Source organism: Haliotis rufescens, unplaced genomic scaffold, assembly GCF_023055435.1.
Source record: "Haliotis rufescens isolate VD_foot unplaced genomic scaffold, xgHalRufe1.0.p SCAF_1, whole genome shotgun sequence".
NCBI classification, from domain to species: domain Eukaryota; kingdom Metazoa; phylum Mollusca; class Gastropoda; order Lepetellida; family Haliotidae; genus Haliotis; species Haliotis rufescens.
Window position 1 is genome coordinate 26,726,417 of NW_025963779.1, and position 20,804 is coordinate 26,747,220.

At 37.7% G+C, this 20,804-nt stretch overlaps 2 protein-coding genes across 7 annotated transcripts in view; one reads left to right on the forward strand and one right to left on the reverse strand.

The window, feature by feature from the left end:
* LOC124131706 lies at positions 1 to 3,736 on the reverse strand. Its single transcript, XM_046495163.2, has 3 exons — positions 3,587 to 3,736; positions 2,326 to 2,438; positions 1 to 829 (listed from the first exon to the last, which is right to left on the reverse strand). Exons 1-3 carry the CDS (start codon positions 3,691 to 3,693, stop codon positions 684 to 686), a joined length of 366 nt encoding a protein of 121 aa, XP_046351119.1. The 5' UTR covers positions 3,694 to 3,736; the 3' UTR covers positions 1 to 683.
* A 115-nt stretch (positions 3,737 to 3,851) lies between these two features.
* Positions 3,852 to 20,804, forward strand: part of LOC124131707 (dual specificity protein kinase CLK2-like) — a 79,280-nt gene continuing 62,327 nt past the window's right edge. For all 6 annotated transcript variants that reach the window (XM_046495164.2, XM_046495170.2, XM_046495169.2 and 3 more), the window contains exons 1-2: positions 3,852 to 3,951; positions 8,574 to 8,698. In XM_046495164.2, coding sequence (XP_046351120.2) covers positions 3,859 to 3,951; positions 8,574 to 8,698 — 218 coding nt within the window. In that variant the 5' untranslated portion in view covers positions 3,852 to 3,858. The remainder of the gene's footprint in view (positions 3,952 to 8,573; positions 8,699 to 20,804) is intronic.

Consider the following 20,804-nt stretch of genomic DNA (forward strand, 5'->3'; position numbering starts at 1 on the left):
TAGAATCTAGCATTTATCCAGGCCTCTTGCATGCAGTTACTCCACAAACATATTATGTACAAACAGACACACCTACCACTGATGATCACGTTACACATACAAGCAATCAAACCTACCACTGGTGATCACGTTATATCCTCAACAGTAACTGATCATATTCATTTTGTTCATATCTTCATTTAATAGAAGCATGCAACTAAAAACTCTTTTCCTATTCCTTGAAGTGGTACAGTGCACTGGTGTTCAATTAGGTTGAAGATAAACCCCATGGTGTTTCTAAACATTTCGATTTTTACCCTTAAACAAATTTCAAACTAAGAATCTGCCATGAATGCTTTGTCATACAATTTTAATGTCTGGTTCTTTTCATTTACAATTAAAGATGTATATCAGTTCATCCTTAGACAAGTGTGGGTTTTCTAAAGTCCAGAGGCCTAGTGTAAACCTTATTTCCCCTGTCCACAGAATTTGAAGCTAGTCATGCTTGAACAAGAAAATAATGGTTACTATGTTTACATTTTCTTTCAGTAATATTTTATTTCCAACTTGTAGCACAATCGAAGGCATTAAACTCAGGTTCAGGATTATAGAAAGTCACTCTTGATGCACACACCTCATACACAGTGAGTCTGTCATCTGACACTGTGAGTCTCTATTGATGTACCCTACAGCATGTGCTGTCATCACCTCTTTCTCCTTGCTGTCTTCGTTGTCATGGGGGCTGCCTCATTCTTCTTGGGATCTTTGTCTATACATATTTGGTTTAATCGGTCAAGAATTTCTAATGTAGTAAGATTTCCTGTTTTGAAGAGCAGTTTCTGACCATCAGCTGAAACATTGTCAGAGAAATAAGATTCAACAGCTATTTTTTTCACTGTACATTAATCATGTTGTCACCTTCAACCTTAAATATTTTTTTTAATTTGAAGTTTACATGATAAACAGTTTTTCAATTGGACAAGAGGTCGGTCACCTGACCGCGAAAGACAAGACAATTTGACGTTCATATGTTTTTTCACGAGACTGTGTTCTTGAAATGACGTAAACACTGACAGACTACTTCCACATTCCTGGGGTACACTCTAGGAATTCCCTGGCATGAATACGTACAGAAATGTACTTTCTGATCATTTAGACCCTTTAATCTTGAACTCAACGTTTTAGTATACATTGAGAATCGTCACAATCATTTGCGAAATCCTCACTAAGACCCATCAAAATGGGTAGATCAAAACGAAGAAATGCACATCCAAACTATGGTAGTATCGACTCGATCCTTGTTTAGAGTGACAGTGACAGTCCACAGCAATCTATGAGTTTACCTTAGTGTCTATTTGACACATCTTTAATCACCTTTCAATGATCGGCCAATTGATCAATGATGACTAAAACATGTAACCGCCATGGGTTCATTAGCAAATCCCGAAATGTCTCCCGTCACGGCCATTTGGATGTCTTGTACTTGATGTAAATGTATTACGACTTGCTGTCATTATGACTGACTTACTGATGTATTTCTTAACAGACCTTCCTCATCTAATAATGATATTATTTGAATACATGTGTTTCTGAAGAGCAAGTTGTGGATCCATACGCTCATGTCACCTGTCTTTTTGAGGAACTATTTTATTCCGGGACATAGCTGGTTGTTGTATGGCTGTCAGTGTAAACATGAAGTTACACATACTAAATAAAATTGTGTATAGATCTTGGCCTACATCCTTTGAGGTAAGAAATTGTGATAAAAAATTACAAGAATAGACTTTCACTTTGTGTGAGTTCATTGGAGTATGAACCTTCATAGATGGAGGGCCAAACTATGAAGGTTCGGAGACATTTCTGAACTAACCCTGTGTACCAAATGAATAAAAAGTCATCTTTACTGGATGAAGATGAAGGAGAGGAGGATGATATCACGAAGAAACTATCATTTCTTTCGGAAAACCTTTTCTGAATCCTTTGTCTTTTTCATCAGATTCATCAACTGTTTCCCATCCCCTCAAAGCAATAACATGTTTACATGTCGATAACTATCATATTAAAAAGAAAACAGACAATAAAATATCAATGGCGAATAAAATTACCATTTGAGGTGACACCATTATCAACAATATCAATGGCCAGTTTATTATCTTGACTTACAATGAGCCTAAAAAACATTTAAAATGCTGTGGTAGATTGCAAGAAGAAACAAAAATAATATTTCAAAAGGTTTATGCATGGAGTATGTGAAATTTAGCTCAGCATCCGTCATCATGGATTTATGAACAACAAATTTGTAAAACAAGACATTAAACTGGTCTGGTCAAAGATTATGTTTCTTACAAAAGTTTATGTCTATGCGAGGATCAGATCTGTCCGACTTGATGTCCAGTTTCATATTGACATTCTCATTAGTTGAGATCAATTTGGGCGACTGCAACTGAAATAATACCTCTCTGAAAAATAGACATGGCAAACTGTTAATGGTAATCATTACAACAAAAAGGGTAGGGTGGTTGCAATTGGATCTTTTAAAACCTAGTCTCCTGCATGCCTTGAAGCAGGTTGACTAATAACATCTACATTACATGAAATGGAATTGGTTTGGCCTTAAAATCATACTTATGGAAGTGTAGCTTAAAAACATTTCTGAGTCCTTGGATTTTAACCCCAGACCTTCTAATTCAGGTTCAGAGTTAATCTGACACCTAAAACGATAATATTCCCAAAGTTGTTGCAGTTCACTTGCACTTGGTAGCAGCCATGTAGATATTCATTGCATTTAAAAAACAATCAGTGTAAAAGTAAAAGGGGTGGTGTTGGGGGTTAGTATGACAACTGTAAATGATCCTTTCAAATAGGTTTGTTTGCTTGTTGTTTTATGTCACAATCAGCAATATTCCAGCTTTATGACGACGGTCTGTCAATAATTGAGTCTAGACCAGGCAATCCAGTGATTGATATCAGCCGCAACGATCCACATAATTGGGATACAATGACATGCATCAACCAAGTCAGCGAGCCTGACCATCCGATCCCATTAGTTGCCTCTTACAACAAGCATAGTCGCTTTTTACCTTTCAAATAGGAAATGATGATAAAATGATTGATGGAAAATAGTAAGCACTATCCCAATAATCAGTTTGGAAAGAAGAAATTGGATATTTTGGATATTCTGTCCATGTATTATCATTACTAATGACAGTATTGAGACTAACGAGGTAATTTTGCCCGGAATTTGGACTTATTGCATGAATTATTCAACACAATGCCGTGTTCATCAGCTGATCACCGTTACACCTCACATCTATATTGGCTCATTAGTATAAATGACTCTATTGTCGAGGGAAGTGTATTCGTTTCAAGTTTTCACTATTTTTAACAAACATAAAATCATTCGACATAAGCAGCTGACAAGTGTCTCTTACTGAACTACTTCTCGTGGACTGTTTCACCACTTCCATCAATACACGTGATAAACATGATAAAAGCAGTAAGACTTTAGTGTGCAAAGTGGGACAAGTAAATCAGATTTTCCTGTAACAAACTAATAAATTCGGAATTCTGTTTTCATTCATTTTCATTTATTTGATTATATAAATACCTGATTGACCGGACGTTATCTTTATACGGATCAAAAGTAAATTTCATATCTTTCACAGGCCTAAACTGCAAATTCCTCAAAATCTTTCCTATAGATCGGTTTGCCATGATGTTTTTGGTTTTCCGTGCGGTAAAAGAGAAACGGTTCCTGGTTGGACAATTACGAATATCACGCCCAATACATTTCTCCGTTAGAAACAGTTAGGGCGATATTTAAACTGGTTTTGTTATTGGCTTCATTCTGACCAATCGCACGCTGTCTTACAACGCCTAATGGATGCTCTTGCATCGATCGTGTCTTCTTGTCGTAGACATCTGAATTTAGATTTTTTGTGGGGAACAGTAAGTCGAGGCAGAACAATCAGTGTAAGTATTGTAAAGGAAGATCAAAACAAGTTAACGTTCACGTTTAACCGTATATCCGTTATTTTAATCTTTTCTGACAGAAGAAAAGTGTACGTTTTTGTGTCGCAACGACAGCCATATTTGACCTGGTTGGTCATAATAGCGCGCCACCTGTGTACATAACCACTGGCGATATGGGCCACGATGTGTTGAAATGTCATGTCCCATATGTTCATACGACCAAACAACGTTTACAACGTCCGAAGTACATATACTGGTCACAACTATAGCGTTGATATATGGAAGTTTAATCAGACATTTATTCGTTATAGTGGAATCAAAAAGGTAAACAAATTAGCCAAGCTGTGCCTGTCGTTTTGGACATGTTGTTACAAGGCAATTTTCAATGGCTCTTTGTATTTTCATTGTGATTTGGATACGAATTAGATGATTTACAACATGAGAAGTTGTCGATCACACTAATTATCATTTCCCAACCTTAAAAAAATATGTAGGCCTATGAACAATATTCATTAGGCTACTTATAACATCCTTAAGTTATCATGATTATTCAGATGCTATTCCAAATCAATGAAATTTGCCACAATCAGATACTGACATATTTCAAAGTAAAAGAGATGTTTCTTTTTCCCTAACCAATATGCGCATACACATATGCCCATATACATATACTGTTTATACCTATGTTGTTTAATGCCACAATCAGCAATTTTCCTGCTATATGACTTCAGTCTGTACACAAATGAGCCTGGACCAGACAATCCTGTAATTGACATCTGATCATGAGCATCGATCTACACAACTAGGATACAATGACATGCATCAACCAAGTCAGCAAGTCTGATGACCCGATCCTGTTCTTCACCTCTTATGACAAGCATAGTCGCCTTTTACGACAAGCATTAGTTGCTGCAGACTTATTCGAATCCAGACCTTCATGGGTGCTGTTTACATATACATGATATATTGTATATGTAATGTAGGACTCAGATCTATTGCGGGACTCTGAGTATTATGCCAATATCTGCCCTTTTTCGTGGAATCTGTCATAGATCTGAGACTGTGACATGGATCAGAGTCCTACCATAGATCTGAGTTCTACATATGTACTACTCAAAAGAAGCTAAAGAACACCTGATTCTTTCATGTTACTGTTAGACAGCCTGTGGTCTTGTGGTAGAGTATTGCTCGGAGAGCAGAAGCATGGGGTATCCTCGGCCTTGCCATACCAGAAGACGTCAAATGATGGTACTTGTTACCCTGCCTGGCACCAGTATTAAGGGGATAAAACAAGGACTGTCCGGCTCGGAGTCCTTACATTGTGTCTGAGTGGGGTATTCATGTTTAACTGCAGCATGGTATATCAGTTGCCTAGCACTATAAAATCTGCATTAGTCAGGACTGGTACAAGCAGCTATATATCTTGTGATTGGGGGCTCCCACAGTTGGTATTCATCAAGCTTAAGGGAGAGAGGGTTACAGCCGTGTCATTGGGCGTCAACCTCATCAGCTGTAAACACCAGTGGACAGAACAAGATTAACTGATAATAACAAGCTAGAATCTGGCTTGTGAGCTTTGGAGAGGTTAGAGCTGAGGCAATCTAGACTTTTCAAATCATTTTAGATTTATGTTGGACTCCTTTTTTTCTCATTTTACTGTTGTTACTCAGCAGAACTTTACTATCTGATCCTTAGGGTGAACACTGACAGTATCACTGTCAAACCGAAATAAGTAGAAGCCCTCTCTTGGTTACACTTATACATCAGGGGTGAAGAAAAGTTCACTTATCCTCAGGCACAGTCATTTTGAACAGGAGTTAATTATTGCCTTCCTTTTCACATATAAGCACATTTCTTGCAAACTCGCACCTTCAGATTGGGAATATACGTGACTTGATACTTTCACACCTGAATAGCTACATTCTGCTTAAACTACCCATATCCTCTCACTAATAATATTGTTTTAATTTTGGCCACTACTTGAGATGTCTCACTGAATGTTGTCATGGAAGGAAATACCACATATTGTGGTAAATGAGAAATGTAAATGTAATATATATTGAACGGTTGTTTGTAAACAGATATCTTCAGGGATCTATCTGGTATCTTTAACTAAGTGCCCATAGCAGACAACTTTAGGGATGTCACCTGGTTTGGGATTAACAATTTGGAAATCGTACCATTGTTTGCTGCAGACTTTATGCTGAGCATCTTTCCCTGAAAATGCAGCGTTAAGTCACTGAACCTAAATGCAAAATTCTTCATGTCTTACATACATTGCCTGGTGCTAGGTTTTGTTTGTTTGTTTGTTCGTTGTTTATTGCCACACTCAGAAATATTCCAGCTATGTGACGTCAGTCTGTAAGTAATCGAGTCTGGACCAGACAATCCAGCATTGATTCACTCAATTGGGATCGATGACGTGCATCAACCAAGTCAGTGAGCCTGACCACCCAAACCCGTAAGTCGCCCCTAACGACAAGCATAGTCACCTTTTACAGCAAGCATGGGTTGCTGAAGACCTATTCTTGTGGGGAGAAACAAGGACTGGACGGACAAGTCGGAAACATTGTTTGATTATCAATTTACAAAAGAAAAAAAATGTTGAAATTAATAAATTTACGGCTATACAAAGCATGCATGAGTGTTTGCCAAGAGCAAAGCATTGGGACATTGGCACAGATTGTTATGCGTGCTGTGAAATCCCACAAAAATCGCACACATGGGACATGGTACAAATATTGAAAATACATTACAATATAGTTCATGTGATGTTCAGACTCAATATATATGATCAATAAAATAAGATACAATTCCATAAACATTGCTGTGATTGATATTGTAATCAAGACTGTTTCCTAGCTTGCTAGTTGCCTGTATCTAAACCAGTTAAGAGAAATTTATGCTAAAACATTTCCTTATACCTTTGTACTTTTATCTCAAACCTTCTCCTATTTCCAAATCTGTTGTTGAATAGTTTATCAGTTTTTTGGAATATTTATATGTTATACCTTAATGTCATCAACAATTATACATTTCTTTTCTTATTCATTAGTGGTTATTTTGTCTTGCAGAATAACGCAAATATATATCAGTAAATTCTTTGTGGGATATTACATCCAACTGTCTATCAGCGTCATTATACCACAATGTGAGGCTTTCAAATGAAACAGTTCCATACCATATTATTAAATATGTTTGACAACAAAAATCAAATAATCACATCATCCTACAAGTGCTAAATTCAGTGATTGAAATTTAGGGGGTCTGGGATCTTTGAGGCTTGCTTTATGCCTGGATTTGTAACTGTCTTAACACTGTCATTGATGCAATTAGAGTGAGTTTCTGTACTTGGTATGTTCTGAACTGAAATATAACATTTGAAACCTGTTGTTGTCACTCATGTGTTTGGGTTCCAAGTATGATTTTGTACCATCAAATCAGCTTTTAACATAGATCTCCACTGAAAAAATAGGATGTTTGTCTCCTAATTCACTGACATTATTATTTAGTTATAAGGTCTGTCTGCTAAGTTGCCATACAACTTGAATAATGTCCATGCAGCATTAAATAAAATCTCATTGCCAGGCATTTTGACCATTATTATGAATAAAAAACATTTTACAGTGTCCTAAACATATACTGCCTGCCGCCTGCACAAGGCAGGTATCTTTTCTCTTAGGCTGCATGAAATCTCTTCCACCTGCCCGACTATCTGGCAGATAAATTTAAGACTACTTATGTGTTCAGTTTTATTGTAAATTCTCCTTGTAGATTCTCATGTACCGTATTCAACGTAATAAGCGCCCAGGGTGCTCTCAAAATTAGAAATAGGGGGCGCTTATTAGAATATTATTTTGAGTTGAAAGGTCCTAAATTTCGTGGTTTATGCTAACAGCCTGAAATGTTTACATACGACATATATTTTTCAAGAATTTGATTGCCCATAATTAAGGGTGATATAACACACGAGTGCGTATTATACACGGATAAATAAGTCTTGTGTACATTGATCAATCGGAAGGGGTGCTGATTGGGATTGTTCACTGGCCAATATATTAGCAAATTTCGCCGTGGGCGCTAATTAGAGCGGGGCTCTTATTACGTCGAATATGGTAATTGTCTGCATCATTTCAACTGAATGAAGACGTAATTTTACTCTTGTTTTTTATGATTTTTCAATATTTATTATTCTTGGATGCGGGCTGGTAATCTCGAACATGGGCAGGCAACACTTATGGGTCACCAACCTGACTGTCTTGTTGGGTTTAAAAATTATTTCAAACACTGATCACACAACAGAAGATATTTGTCACTTAAGTTTAAAATTAAGTATTATTTCATGATAAGACATGAATATGAAGAGACAACATGAACCCATTAGACAGGTTTGAGGAGTCATGCATGATGATGGAGACAGTGAATGCAAAGAACAGTCACTACACATGCTCAAATGTTCATTACAAACTTGTTATCCAGATCATTGTTTCTTATAATTATCATAATCAACATCACCAAGAGTGTGTAAAGCTGCCCGATAGGGTAATTTATCACAGTACACAGTGCTGATGGCACCTTTGTTCTTTTAGCAAAGCATGTTAAAATATGTTCTGAAATTTCAGATGCCACGATCACGAAGAAAGAGGACCAGAAGTAGAGATTCCAGTTATGATGATGATTATCGTCACAAGAGAAGGAGAAATGATTATTATGATGATGATCACTATGATGCCAGACATTCCAGAAGGTGGGTACATTACTCAGCCATTTGACCTTGGCCTTTTCTTTATGACCATTCAGTTGAATTGACTCAAAATGCTTTTTTCCCTCAGAAACTTTGTAAATGTTTGCCTTCATTGTAAGGTAGAAGTGTGTGGACATCAATTAACACTCTGCTACTTTCGCCCAAGTCTAGTCAAATTCTGTTTGGCTTAGTAAGCTGATAATAATCCATATAACCATGCTAAAATCTACTGAAATGATGCCAAGAGCGAAGTTGTGGCTAGAAGACTCAAAAGTTTTCAGCTCAGATTGAATTAATCAAGTTCAGTTAATTTCACTTAAATGATTGCATAAATGTTTTTAAGAAATTAAAAAGCAATGTTGAAATGGTGACAGCAACTTCTGCTAAATGGCTATCTCTGCTGGGTTTTAGACTAAAACAATATGCAGGTGAGCTACAGTGCTTAAGTTCCATCAGTTACTGAACCAGATAAATCGCGTTTTTGTGAAACTATTTAGTTTTTACATCCTTTACATTGCCTTGTCATAATGAGAATTGAGATCCTGTTTTTCGTTCCAACTTCTTCCTTGTATCCCAAGTTGTGAGTTTATTGGCGTATCCCTGTTTCAAGTTAACAATGGTTGCTGCACCATCTCTGGTCCTGAATAATACCTATACCTAAACTCATGTTTTCTGGTTTTGCAAAGTATGTTTTGTGTACTGCTTCAAAACAAAATGGTGTTAGATATCACCCAAAGACTAAATAACATTACATTTTTTATCTTTTTGCCACATGCACACATGAACCACTACTACCTCTGCTGTCAAGAGTTTTTTTTTAAACCCGCTCATGGCAGATATAAGAGACTTCATACCTGATTTATATACGTCCTATATACTCGAGAAGGGGGTTTCTGAATTGCATTGGATGACATTGAAGGTCAAGGTCATAAAAGGCTTGCGTTCAGTATTTATGAATTTGATGAAACTTAGTATACATGATCTCTAAGGTGGGTCTCAAATGCATCAATATAAGGTCAAGGTCATTTGAGGTCAAATTATGAAACATGGTCCGAATTTCACAAAGTTTTGGATTAATTCATGGAACATCAGTGTCTCATTAACAATTAACACACAATTATCTACCTACAGTCATGTGAAGCTGCATTTGATCAGTAAATAAATCTGTAATGGTTGAAAAGCATTCTTTGGGTAATTATGTGGAGTCTTGTGCTATTTTGTTTTCTAAAAAAAAAATTCAAGTGTATTTGTACACTATCAACTGATAATTATTTGAGTAACCATGGTAATGGTGATATATTTTGCATGTTTTATACAAATCTGCAGCTTATTTTGAGCTCTGTATGTAGATATTTAAGAATGCCAATGCCAGTAAAACAATAAAAATGTCCTGATGCCATTTGTCTGCGGCAAAATAATTAGATCACAAGCAAAGTCCAATCCCACATTGTCCCTTCAATTTCAACCAAGGGACATAACTCTTCCATACTTACCAACAGATTTTCTCTTTTAGAGCACAAGTTGCTTCCCTGTAGCCCCCCTTTTTGCTGCACAAGCATGTTTCCATTAATAGCCCATTAGTAGTCAGTGTCTAGGCAGGTCTGTTGGCATGGGGCCAAGATTCCAGCCCACGGTGGGAAGTAGAGCCAGCTGCTTGTACAGGGTGCATGCAGTAGCTGCTGCCTACATACATACCAAACCTGTGTGATGTGCAGTTCCACACAGACAGGCCTTCACATCCAAACTTCCAGACCAACTGTCTTACTTTGTAGAACTTTCTTTGATGAATTTAATACAGTTGGAGGAAAACGTGTTTGTTGGTTTGTTTTAAAGGAAACATTTAGGACAGTACACTAATCGACATATTCTTCTTGTGCTATTACTATGATTACATGTTAAATATTCACAAAATACGTGTAGTTCCCTGGTGCTGAATAGATCTCTAGAATAGGTCCCCAGCATCCCATGCTAGTCCTGAAGGTCTACTAGAGGATTTGGAGGTTATATGTGACCAGGCAGGGATTTACCTGGACATGCTCAGAGGCTGATATTCGGCCCCAAGTGACAGTAAAAATTCCCAATTTGAATATACGATTTCCCAATTCCCAATTTATGAAATTAGGGACATTAAAAATGTCTAATGTGAACAATGTTGCAATTTTCCCCCCAGTTTTTCTGCTAAGTGCACATTGTTGGAATCTAGGAAAGATCCCAGCCAGGGCCCTTGCCACAAAACCATCAAAACAAAGATGGTCATAAGTCAGTGCTTGAACATGGGATGAGTCGTAGGGCTACGATCTGTTTGTGGAACAGGGCCTTGGATGATATATCATATGTGTCATCTTACCCTGATGTAAATAGTTGCTCATGCTATCAACCTTGTGTTTCCCTGGCTAAGTACAAAATATTATGTTCCTGGAAGTTTGCTGTCCGTGGCGTACTGCATCATTCACTTACTCAGTAGTGTTCATTTTAGTCTGCACCCTTGCACCAGTGGCGCATTCAATTTTCAGTTGGTGCACATTGAAATGGCACATTGTTCCAATCGAATAAAATTAATAGTTCTTAGTTTGAATCTAAAAAACAAACAAATAAAGTATCCCGAAACAGAACAATGTGAGTTTGTTTTGATTGTAACCTCATTAAAACTCCAAATCATGCACTCACAAATCATGCATTACATTAGCCTTGGTTAGATTGCTCCCTATGTCACTATGTAAGGAGCTATACTGTAAGTTGAGTGTAAGGAGCTATTTTGTACTCTGCACACTGTTTTAGCAATAATTATACACAATGTGATGCCCATGAGACGCAGTCAGGTAATTGCACCAAAACATATATAGAGCTCAGTGATTGGTCCACATCACCAGCCGTAGCCAATCATATATCAAGATGCCTACTGCCATGACATTGCAAAGCACGGCCAAGCTGTCATCGATCAAATGGCAGACCATGATATCTTCTCTCTTTTTTCAAATCAACGAAAGGCAAATGATGCTCATGCATATGACATTTATGATATTTCTCCATTCAGTCAATGACGGTTTACTTCAAGAAGTTAGTAGCACTAATCTGATCATGGTTCCTGTAAATAAAATATTTGGCGCGATCCTCCAAATCAGTTCACACATGAATTTGACGAAATTTTTGTGAACAATATTGAATGAAATTTTGCATAAGATTAATAAAATAGATTACAAATATATTAAGCCCAGGTACATAATGAACACTTTAGTTATAACCAGATAGTGTAATAATATGATTTAATTGCATACTTCATCCCAAATTTGTTGACATGGTATTTATGATGTTACGTGCGGAAAAACCATCAAAGCTCGTTGAAGGCGTGTATTATGCGCACCCCCTCTACGCAGCTGTATTCTTTGGGGAAAAGTACCCAAAATACTCATGAAAATACAGTATGATGTATATTTTTGTCAGCAATGGCCCATGAGGATTTCTGAGTGGCCCACATTTTGAAGGTTAAGTGTACCATGGGCCCACTTATTTTCAAGTCTAGAATGAACACTGACTCACTTATTCAATAAGTGTAGTGTAGCATACATCAATTTCTTGTGTATCTTAATTGTAGGATATTGTCAAGATGTAACAAGTAACTCATATTATTATGGCCATGTGTAATGTAGCCGAGTTTACAATTCTAAAGAAGAACCTGACAGTCAGTAACATTTGGATGACATGCCTGGCCTCAGCAACATCCATTTCTTGTGGTGTTCTGTTATCATCAACTTATCTGCTGCCTGAGATTAAGCATCCTCCGTAGTCACAGCTAATTAAATTTAAATTCGGTCTGTCAAGGTATCCTTTTAACGATAAGGGTCTAAATTCTACTGAAAGTGGAAATTAATTTGATATACATGTGAGTTTTTGTTATGATTTGTGGAACAGGTTAACTGTGTAATCGTTTATACTGGCAAGCACAGCTGCTCTTGATAAACTAACCCGACTTCACTCTGTTTCTGTTAGCATACCCATGCTGGGTTTCAACTTTATAAATAGGCTATTTCAGGTGCATGGCTATATATATACACCTGTACAGCATTAAATGGCCAGTTTTCTAGAGGTTTTTTGTCATTTACTACTTTCCAAATCTGATTTGAAAAAATTAGGACATCTTCCTGACACTATCTTTGTGTGGTTACCTGGTTGTGAATTTTCCATTAAAGTCAGAATTTGTCTTTTTTGAAAATGTTATATAGTTATTGTATTTTTTTTTATCTATGCCGACATTTTTGTTCCCCAGATCCCTGGCGATCTTTCAGTCAGTTGGTAAATCACAAGCGTGAGCTGTATGTATAGCCAAGTTAATGATCTGGAGTAGAAAATTTACACACCCAACATCAATCACTATTTAAATTGTTTGTTTGTTGTTTAACGCTGCACTCAGCAATATTCCAGCTATATGACAGCAGTCTGTAAATAATTGAGTCTGGACCAGACAATCCATTGATTGACATCATGAGCATCGTTCCACACATTTTGGATACGATGACTTGCATCAAACAAGTCAGCGAGTCTGTCCACCCGATCCCGTTACCTCTAATGACAAGCATAGTCGCCTTTTACGACAAGGGGGCAGTCATGTAGCCTGGTGATTAAAGCCTTTGCTCGTCACGCTGAAGACCCAAGTTTCGATTCCCGACATGAGTACAATGTGGCCCATTCCTGGTGTCCCCTGCCATAATATTGCTTTAATATTGCTTGAATATTGCTAAAAGCGGCGTAAAACCATACTCACTCACTCACTCACAGGATCTTCACAGGTCCACTTTTTAAAGGTGTGACTTCTGATAACTGCTGTCTATTGTAACAAATTCTTAGTGAAGTACAGATTCTAGCACTTTTGGGGGGGGTTGAGTCCCATAGGGGACACAAAGTCAGCGATCTAACCCACTCAGCTACTGAGGCTGTCTTTTCTTCAGCATATTCAGATCACTCCATGTGCAAGTGCATATCAGATGTTAGTATTTGTTACAAGATCGTGTATTAGTGAAAATAACCATAAGCCTGTGAGGTGTTGATCTGAAATGTCAAGAATGTTCAGTTGTCAGTGAACTACTCAACTAGAACCCTACCCAGTCAATTGATGTGTAGTTAGTAAACAGTAGGATTAAGTTAAATGTTTGCGTGGATCCAATCTGATCCTATTGACCACTGATTTTCTTAGACGATGCTATTGACCACTGATTTACCTAGATGATCCTGTTGACCGCTGGATTGTCTGGTCCTGATTGTACAGTGTTTGACACTGACCACAATGTGTCACTTGTCCAAAGGACCAGGGGGCACGGGTGGCCCAGTCGTCTAAGGCGCCGCGATTCGCTGTGCAGAATTGCGTCCCTTGGGCACGCTAGAAACCTATGATTGTGGGTTCAAATCCCGGTTCGCCCCTATTATGTTTCTAGGTTTGTCAGCACCATACCCTTGCTCCTGGGTTTCACCGAAGTGGTAAACGTCTGAGACCTGCATCACTTCAGGCTTTCCTCCCACATTAAGCTGACACGCCGCGATATAACTGGAATACTGTTAAAAGCGGCGTTAAACCCAACTCACTCACTCCAAAGGACCAGCACATGGAAACATCAACTGGTCCTGTTGGATCTCTACTAGACGCAATGGTGATGACCTAGCAAAGGTTATAAATGGCATTACTTCTTTCTAATGTTACAGGGCGGTCGGGTAGCCTGGTGGTTAAAGCGTTCGCTCGTCACGCCGAAGACCCGGGTTCGATTCCCGACCTGGGTACAATGTGTGAAGCCCATTTCTGGTGTCCCCGTGCAGGGTTGTTAAGGCTGCTGGTTTTGCTTTGAGTTTAGAGTTGATCTATCGCTGATTTCAAAAGTCGTACAAGTGTAAATTACTTTGTTTCATCCCTAAAATAACACCAGACAACTGGACCACCATTTAGTTAATTTTACTGGTCTTTAAGAAAATAAACTTGATGCGGACCAGAAGACCAGTGTTAATGTCGAACACTGCTGTACTACTTGCCAGGATAATATTTGTTATGCACTGGTTTTGCTCAGTAATATTATCTCCATTATCCGTCCTCAAGGTCAACAATCCTGACCCCTCTCTAAAGTCCTTCTGACCACCCTCCGCCCTCCCGTGTCAAATGTGGTATTCGTCACTTGTTCCGGTCCTGTAAGTGTGTAATTAATGATAGGCTTAATCCCCCTGCTGTGGACAGTGGAACCATACAGAATGGAATTGACATGTGAGACCAGGTGGACCTCTTCTTATAAATAAATAGCATTATGATAGAAAATAACTTACCAAAATTAATGCTAGAAACAAGAACTATAAACATAAATGTTGAAATTTCAGAAAATTAATTAGCTTTTAAAAGGATATGTTAGATGCAATATGAAGTTTGGATTTTGTAACTGATGTATTTGTGTTCATCTTTTTATATTATAGACATATGTTGGTCATTAATAATCATGTGGCTTGATCCAGGTAGGGGTCAGAGCAAGGCCTTTAAATGGAATGTACTCTGGTAACTTCAAACACCATCATCTCTGCTCAGATCCGGGATAAATTCCGACCACTGGACTATACTAGATATAGGCTGTAGGCTATATCGTATATATGTATCATGGTGTAAAAGACCACTCTCTCACTCAAAGGGTTCTGGCATAGAAATGGTCCCTAGCAGCCAATTCTTTTGACGGTCACATTAAATGTTAATTATTTTAATCACTGGTTTGTCTGGTCCACATTAAATGTTAATAATTATTTTTATCACTGGTTTGTCTGGTCCAGTTGTTGTGATACACGAGGAATATTGAATATTATGACACATACCCAGAATATTGATCACTGCAACATGATGGATAGATACTGGTAAAGGGAAGGTCATTATTTCGCCTCACACTGTCTGCTACGAGCAAGTCTTGTTTCTCAACTGGTGTAAAGTCTTATTTGTAGTGTTGCATATGTCCAATTCCAACACTCCACTTGTATTATCGAAGGTCAGTAGGAACTAAGCAATAAAATTATCAACTATTTCAGAGTCAACCAACTGTATTGTTACTGTAGAGGATTCATATCAACAGGCTTGGACGTTCTGTTTAGCAGATTGTTACAAATTACAAACTGTAATTTGGGAAAGAGGCGGCTGTGCCCAGATGTCAAAAGTGCAAGGTCCTGTATGTGCAAGCAAGCAGAGAAGGCAATTCAAATGATAGTCAAATAACAATTATACAATCAATTCAGTTTCTATATGGCAGTATGAAAGTGTCAAATATATGCTGTGCTTAACATCTTTCTAGGAGTGTGTATATGAAGATATAAGATAGGTATGCGATAAATCGCAAAGAGCAATTAAGAACGAAACATGTTTTATTTAACAATAAAACTTTATTCTATCATGATGTCATTTCTGGAGATTTGAATATGCGCTCGCAACTTGATGACATGTATTGGACGACATTGTTTTGGCAAGGGATGTGTCTAGTAAGTTGTTCCCCGTAGATTTAGCTGGGGGATGCAGTTGATCGCAGTGGCCAAACAATAACATTCAAAAGTGAGAGAGATGTGACATACTGACAATCGGCAGTAGGAGAATAGGTACAGATAATCGATGTGAGAATATACGCGAAATACCAAACTTACCCTACATGTTCATAAAATGGCCTTCTCCAACATTGCCGAGTGTGTAGTGAGCCGGCTTATTATCTCATTTTGGAGACATAAACGTGAAGTTTACTTAATGCAAGCAAAGACCTCTCGCATTTTTTGCATTTAATTCACACTTGGGTTGATTTCAAGATTTACAGTATATTATCACTATTAACATTGTAATTCTGGGCAAAAGTCTTTTTACAATGGTAGCTCTGTGAAACAAACATTTGTAAATGCTAATAATAGTTACTCTGTATAGTGTACATATTCCTTTGAGAATGCTGAAACAATTGCTAGGGCCATAGCACTTATTTGTTTAGTCATGTCCGATAATGTGTTGAGCTTCATTAGCCAATTTTAACCACCACATTCCATGTGAAAATATCAATGCCGATCATGTTTAGTCAAGTGAATATGATTGAAGAACACTTAAGCAATATCAGGAGCTGATATGGATTTACTTTGTCAAGTTTGATTTATACATTTGTTGTGCATGGTTATTATCAATGTGATTAAATTCAGTAGTTTCATGAAGTCATAAATGATAAGAAGATTGACATCCAGATGGGTCGATTAGAGTCTCTGGACAATGTGAAATACTGTATGCACGCATATCCCGTTTCAAGTAAAAGTATCATGAATATTCAGGCTTATTCAGCAGTGTTCAGAACTGCTTTCTACGTTTGATAGTCACCGGTTTCTTGAGGCAGTTTATCATGGTGGTAATTCCCTGGGGTCATGCCCCTCCATGTTGGAATGTATGGAGGCCTGTTTACATCTCCCCAGGCTTGCTGTTGGTCAGATGAACAGTTGGTGAATCAGTCCATCAGGGACCATCTCAAGACTTCCTTCCATGTTTAACTTGATCAGTAGGAAGGGGGTATTCACAAGAGATAAATAATACCCTCATATTGAAAAGTCAGATGATTGAAGCATATTTGCAATTTCAGATAATCCAAAATTGATATTAATGTGCATTCTGTGGAAGATTTGCTCATTATTGTTACTATCAGCATCCTCATTGTTAAGGATTGACTTCAATGATATTTGTGTTTATGGGCATATTAACGTAAAAACTGATGTCCACACTGTGTGTGACGTGTGGACAGAAAACAATAAATGTGAAATTTTAAAAAGCTTGTCAAGTCATTGGGGTCAGTGTTTTGTTTCTCAGCAGCGTTTGGTGACCTCATGTAACACTTTCTGTTGAAATGCCTCTCTACAAAGATCTGAGACTGGAGCTAAAATCATTGCCCACCTTAACCATGCACCCAATATCACTTAAAATACTTCTAAATCCGCCAGCACCTTTTGCAAAAAATTATCTGATATTTCATTAACAAAATGTTCATGCAAAGAAAATGTGCATCTCCCCACGAGACCATAATAGCACTATTTGTATTTCATTTTGTATATCAATGTTTATGATTTTTCATTATAACTAGTCATGTTCATGCTTTGTACCCTGCTCCTTGTGGGTGTTTATGTACAATTCTTCTTCTTCTTCGTTTTCTTCTTCTATGTCTTCTTCTTCTTCGTCTTACTCACTGACCATGCTTGGAACATTATAACCAACATTTTGTCTCAGTGATTTCGTTAGAGGGTTCACAGTTATGCCATATGCATATTATCATATTGCTTTTGGATTGTTTTCAATTATATCCTCAAATAGGTCAATTTTTGGTTGAATGTATCATGTACATATATTAAATTGTTTGAAAGAAGGCCATCAAGATCCATTGGTATTGGATTTGGATTGGTGTTGGTTGGAAGTCTGAAGTTGTTTTTGACAACTGTTGCTTGACCTTGGTGTGAACTTTGTTTTATAATGCTTTCCACAGACCTAACAGAATAGATTGAAGTGCCTTTGGATAGATTGGATTCTTTCAGAAGAAGATGACAGGAATGCATCATGACATTCTAGGATTAGGATGTAGTTGTGAGAAAATTGTACTGCCAGCTTTGATTTTTCTGGGGAAAAAGAGCAATGTTATGATGTTTTGACTTGGATGTCAAACTGTTATCATTTGTTGTGTAACTAGTAGTATTGATTGAAATGTTGTAATGTTGGTTTGAGACCAAGATAGTTTCCACTTGCTGATTTATGACCTCATTGACCATCCTTTGTCCGATCAATGGAAGAAAGTCTTGAGTTAATGGTGGGGAAAGAGACAAATGGTTCGTAATTGTTTCCCATCATGGAAGGAACATTGCAGTATATGAGTTACCGGTAGGATCAGTGCAATAGGCATGTAAACAGTTGTCAAGCCATTAGCAGTTGTGTAAATGCCAATCGATCTCATATACAGGATAGACAGCAAAAGAGTCTTGATGTTCCATGTTGTTTTTACATTTTGAGAATCAAGATTGAAATCATTGCTGTGCTTTTTTCATTATGTAATAATATTAGCTCGGATGTTAAATGGGGTTGAAGGATTTTAAAGTGTGGTGATTTTTTTTTTGGATTTTTTTTGAGTGATGACTCCTTTAATATCATTTGATACACCAAGCATATAATAAACCTGATAAATGAAATTAGTGCAATGTTAGCCTCAATTTCATCCTCATCCTCTTCTTTTTTCCATCTATTATGTTAAAAGTAGCATACATGAAATATATAGTGATCAGAAAATCAGACAATTGCCACCCACTCTGACTCTTGAGTTATCAGGGGCAGTCGGGTAGCCTAGTGGTTAAAGCGTTCGCTCGTCACGCCGAAGACCTGGGTTCGATTCCCGACATTGGTACAATGTGTGAAGCCCATTTCTGGTGTCCCCCGCCGTGATATTGCTGGAATATTGCTAAAAGCGGCGTAAAACATACTCACTCACTCACTCACACTCACTCACTCACTCACTCACTCACTCACTCACTCACTCACTCACTCACTCACTCTTGAGTTATCATCATCATCCACAAGTTCAGCTCAACATGACCCAGAGGTCTGAGGCCAGATGCATTTCACTGTGCAGAGTTGCTTCCCTTTTCACCGCCCTGTTGCTGATCATTGCCCTGTCAGAACTTGTGCATGTGGGTTATACCTGGCAAAGACCTGTATCATTATTACCTTTCATCCCACATTAGCACATGATTAGGATGACAGTTAAAGCTGCATAACCCAAGCCATCTTAATCAGTTGTAGCATAGAATTATCCCCAAAGGCTATTGAATATTTAACGAATAACCAACAAGCTAGGAGAAATTACGTAATATCTGTCCAGAGTGTAATCTTCAAGCCTTTGGCTAGGGACTTACAGGATCCATTTACAAGGGCAAAATAATCCGTAATTCTTTTCTTCTCCTTTGTTCAAGCAGGATATTCTCTATATTACGCTGAACATACTAACATACAAAATATCAACCCTACCAAGGACCTTCACTGAAGCCATACTATTGTTACAATGCGGTAATGTTACGAATTTGTAAAGCCATGAATAAAGTCATATAGTATTGTTCTGTACAGATTGTAAGGACATCCCGGACCAACCATAGCAAATCTGTTCTCAAAATCCTCTTACCGTGTATCCAAATCCATCGTCTTCACAGTTTACACAAGCTTTGAAAAGACAATTTGAAGAACTATTCCTCATAGAAACTGACCAAGTTACCACAGAAAACAGCCATAAACTTCAACCTCTGATTAAAGACCAATTCGGCTACAAGGACTATCTTTCAACAGTAAAAAATAAGGGGGAGGTATGTGAATGTGCCAGCTGATTGAAAGCTGTACCCAAATTCTAACAGGGTTTAGACTGAAGAGCATGTTTTACCATCATGTCCTTCCTATAATAATAAACAAATCAATACTAGAAATCAATGACCCAGAATTAAATGACAAAATTACCCTTCTTAGTCAATTATGAACCCATCAAAAGAATATGCATGTGCAATTGCAAACATTGTGCATGAAATGTTCTCCTTTGGGATGAAAATGTTGCTTGGATCAATGAAAAACTAAAGTATTCTTAACAGTTCTATTTCATATTTTTAGATGTATGCACACCTTAGTTATATAATTGTTACATATATCCCACTGTATAAAATATGGAAAAAATGTCCACATTTATTACACCCTGCGCCATGAGAGTTTTTTGTACAATAAACTTCTCACGGGTGTCTTCAACTGTGGAGCATGGTCTCCTCGGTTAACAAATCGACACTGAGAATCGCTAAACTAGCCATACCGAAAAGTTATTATTCCCATCCTGTATTCCTTTATGGGAAATTATCCCTAAGTGTTTCCCTTTTAAAAATTAGGGCTATTATTGAAAGTTCCCAAGTGTTTTGAGATGTTCCCCCCCCCCCCCCCCCCCCCCCCCCTCCTGTGAGTGGCTGCAGGAAGGGGGGCTGGTGCTGGTCAAGGAGCGTTACATCAGCAGACACAGAAATAGAGACAGACAGATACTCTGTCCAGATGGTTGGTATGATATAGCATATTGTTGTTACAGTGGAAGGGATGATG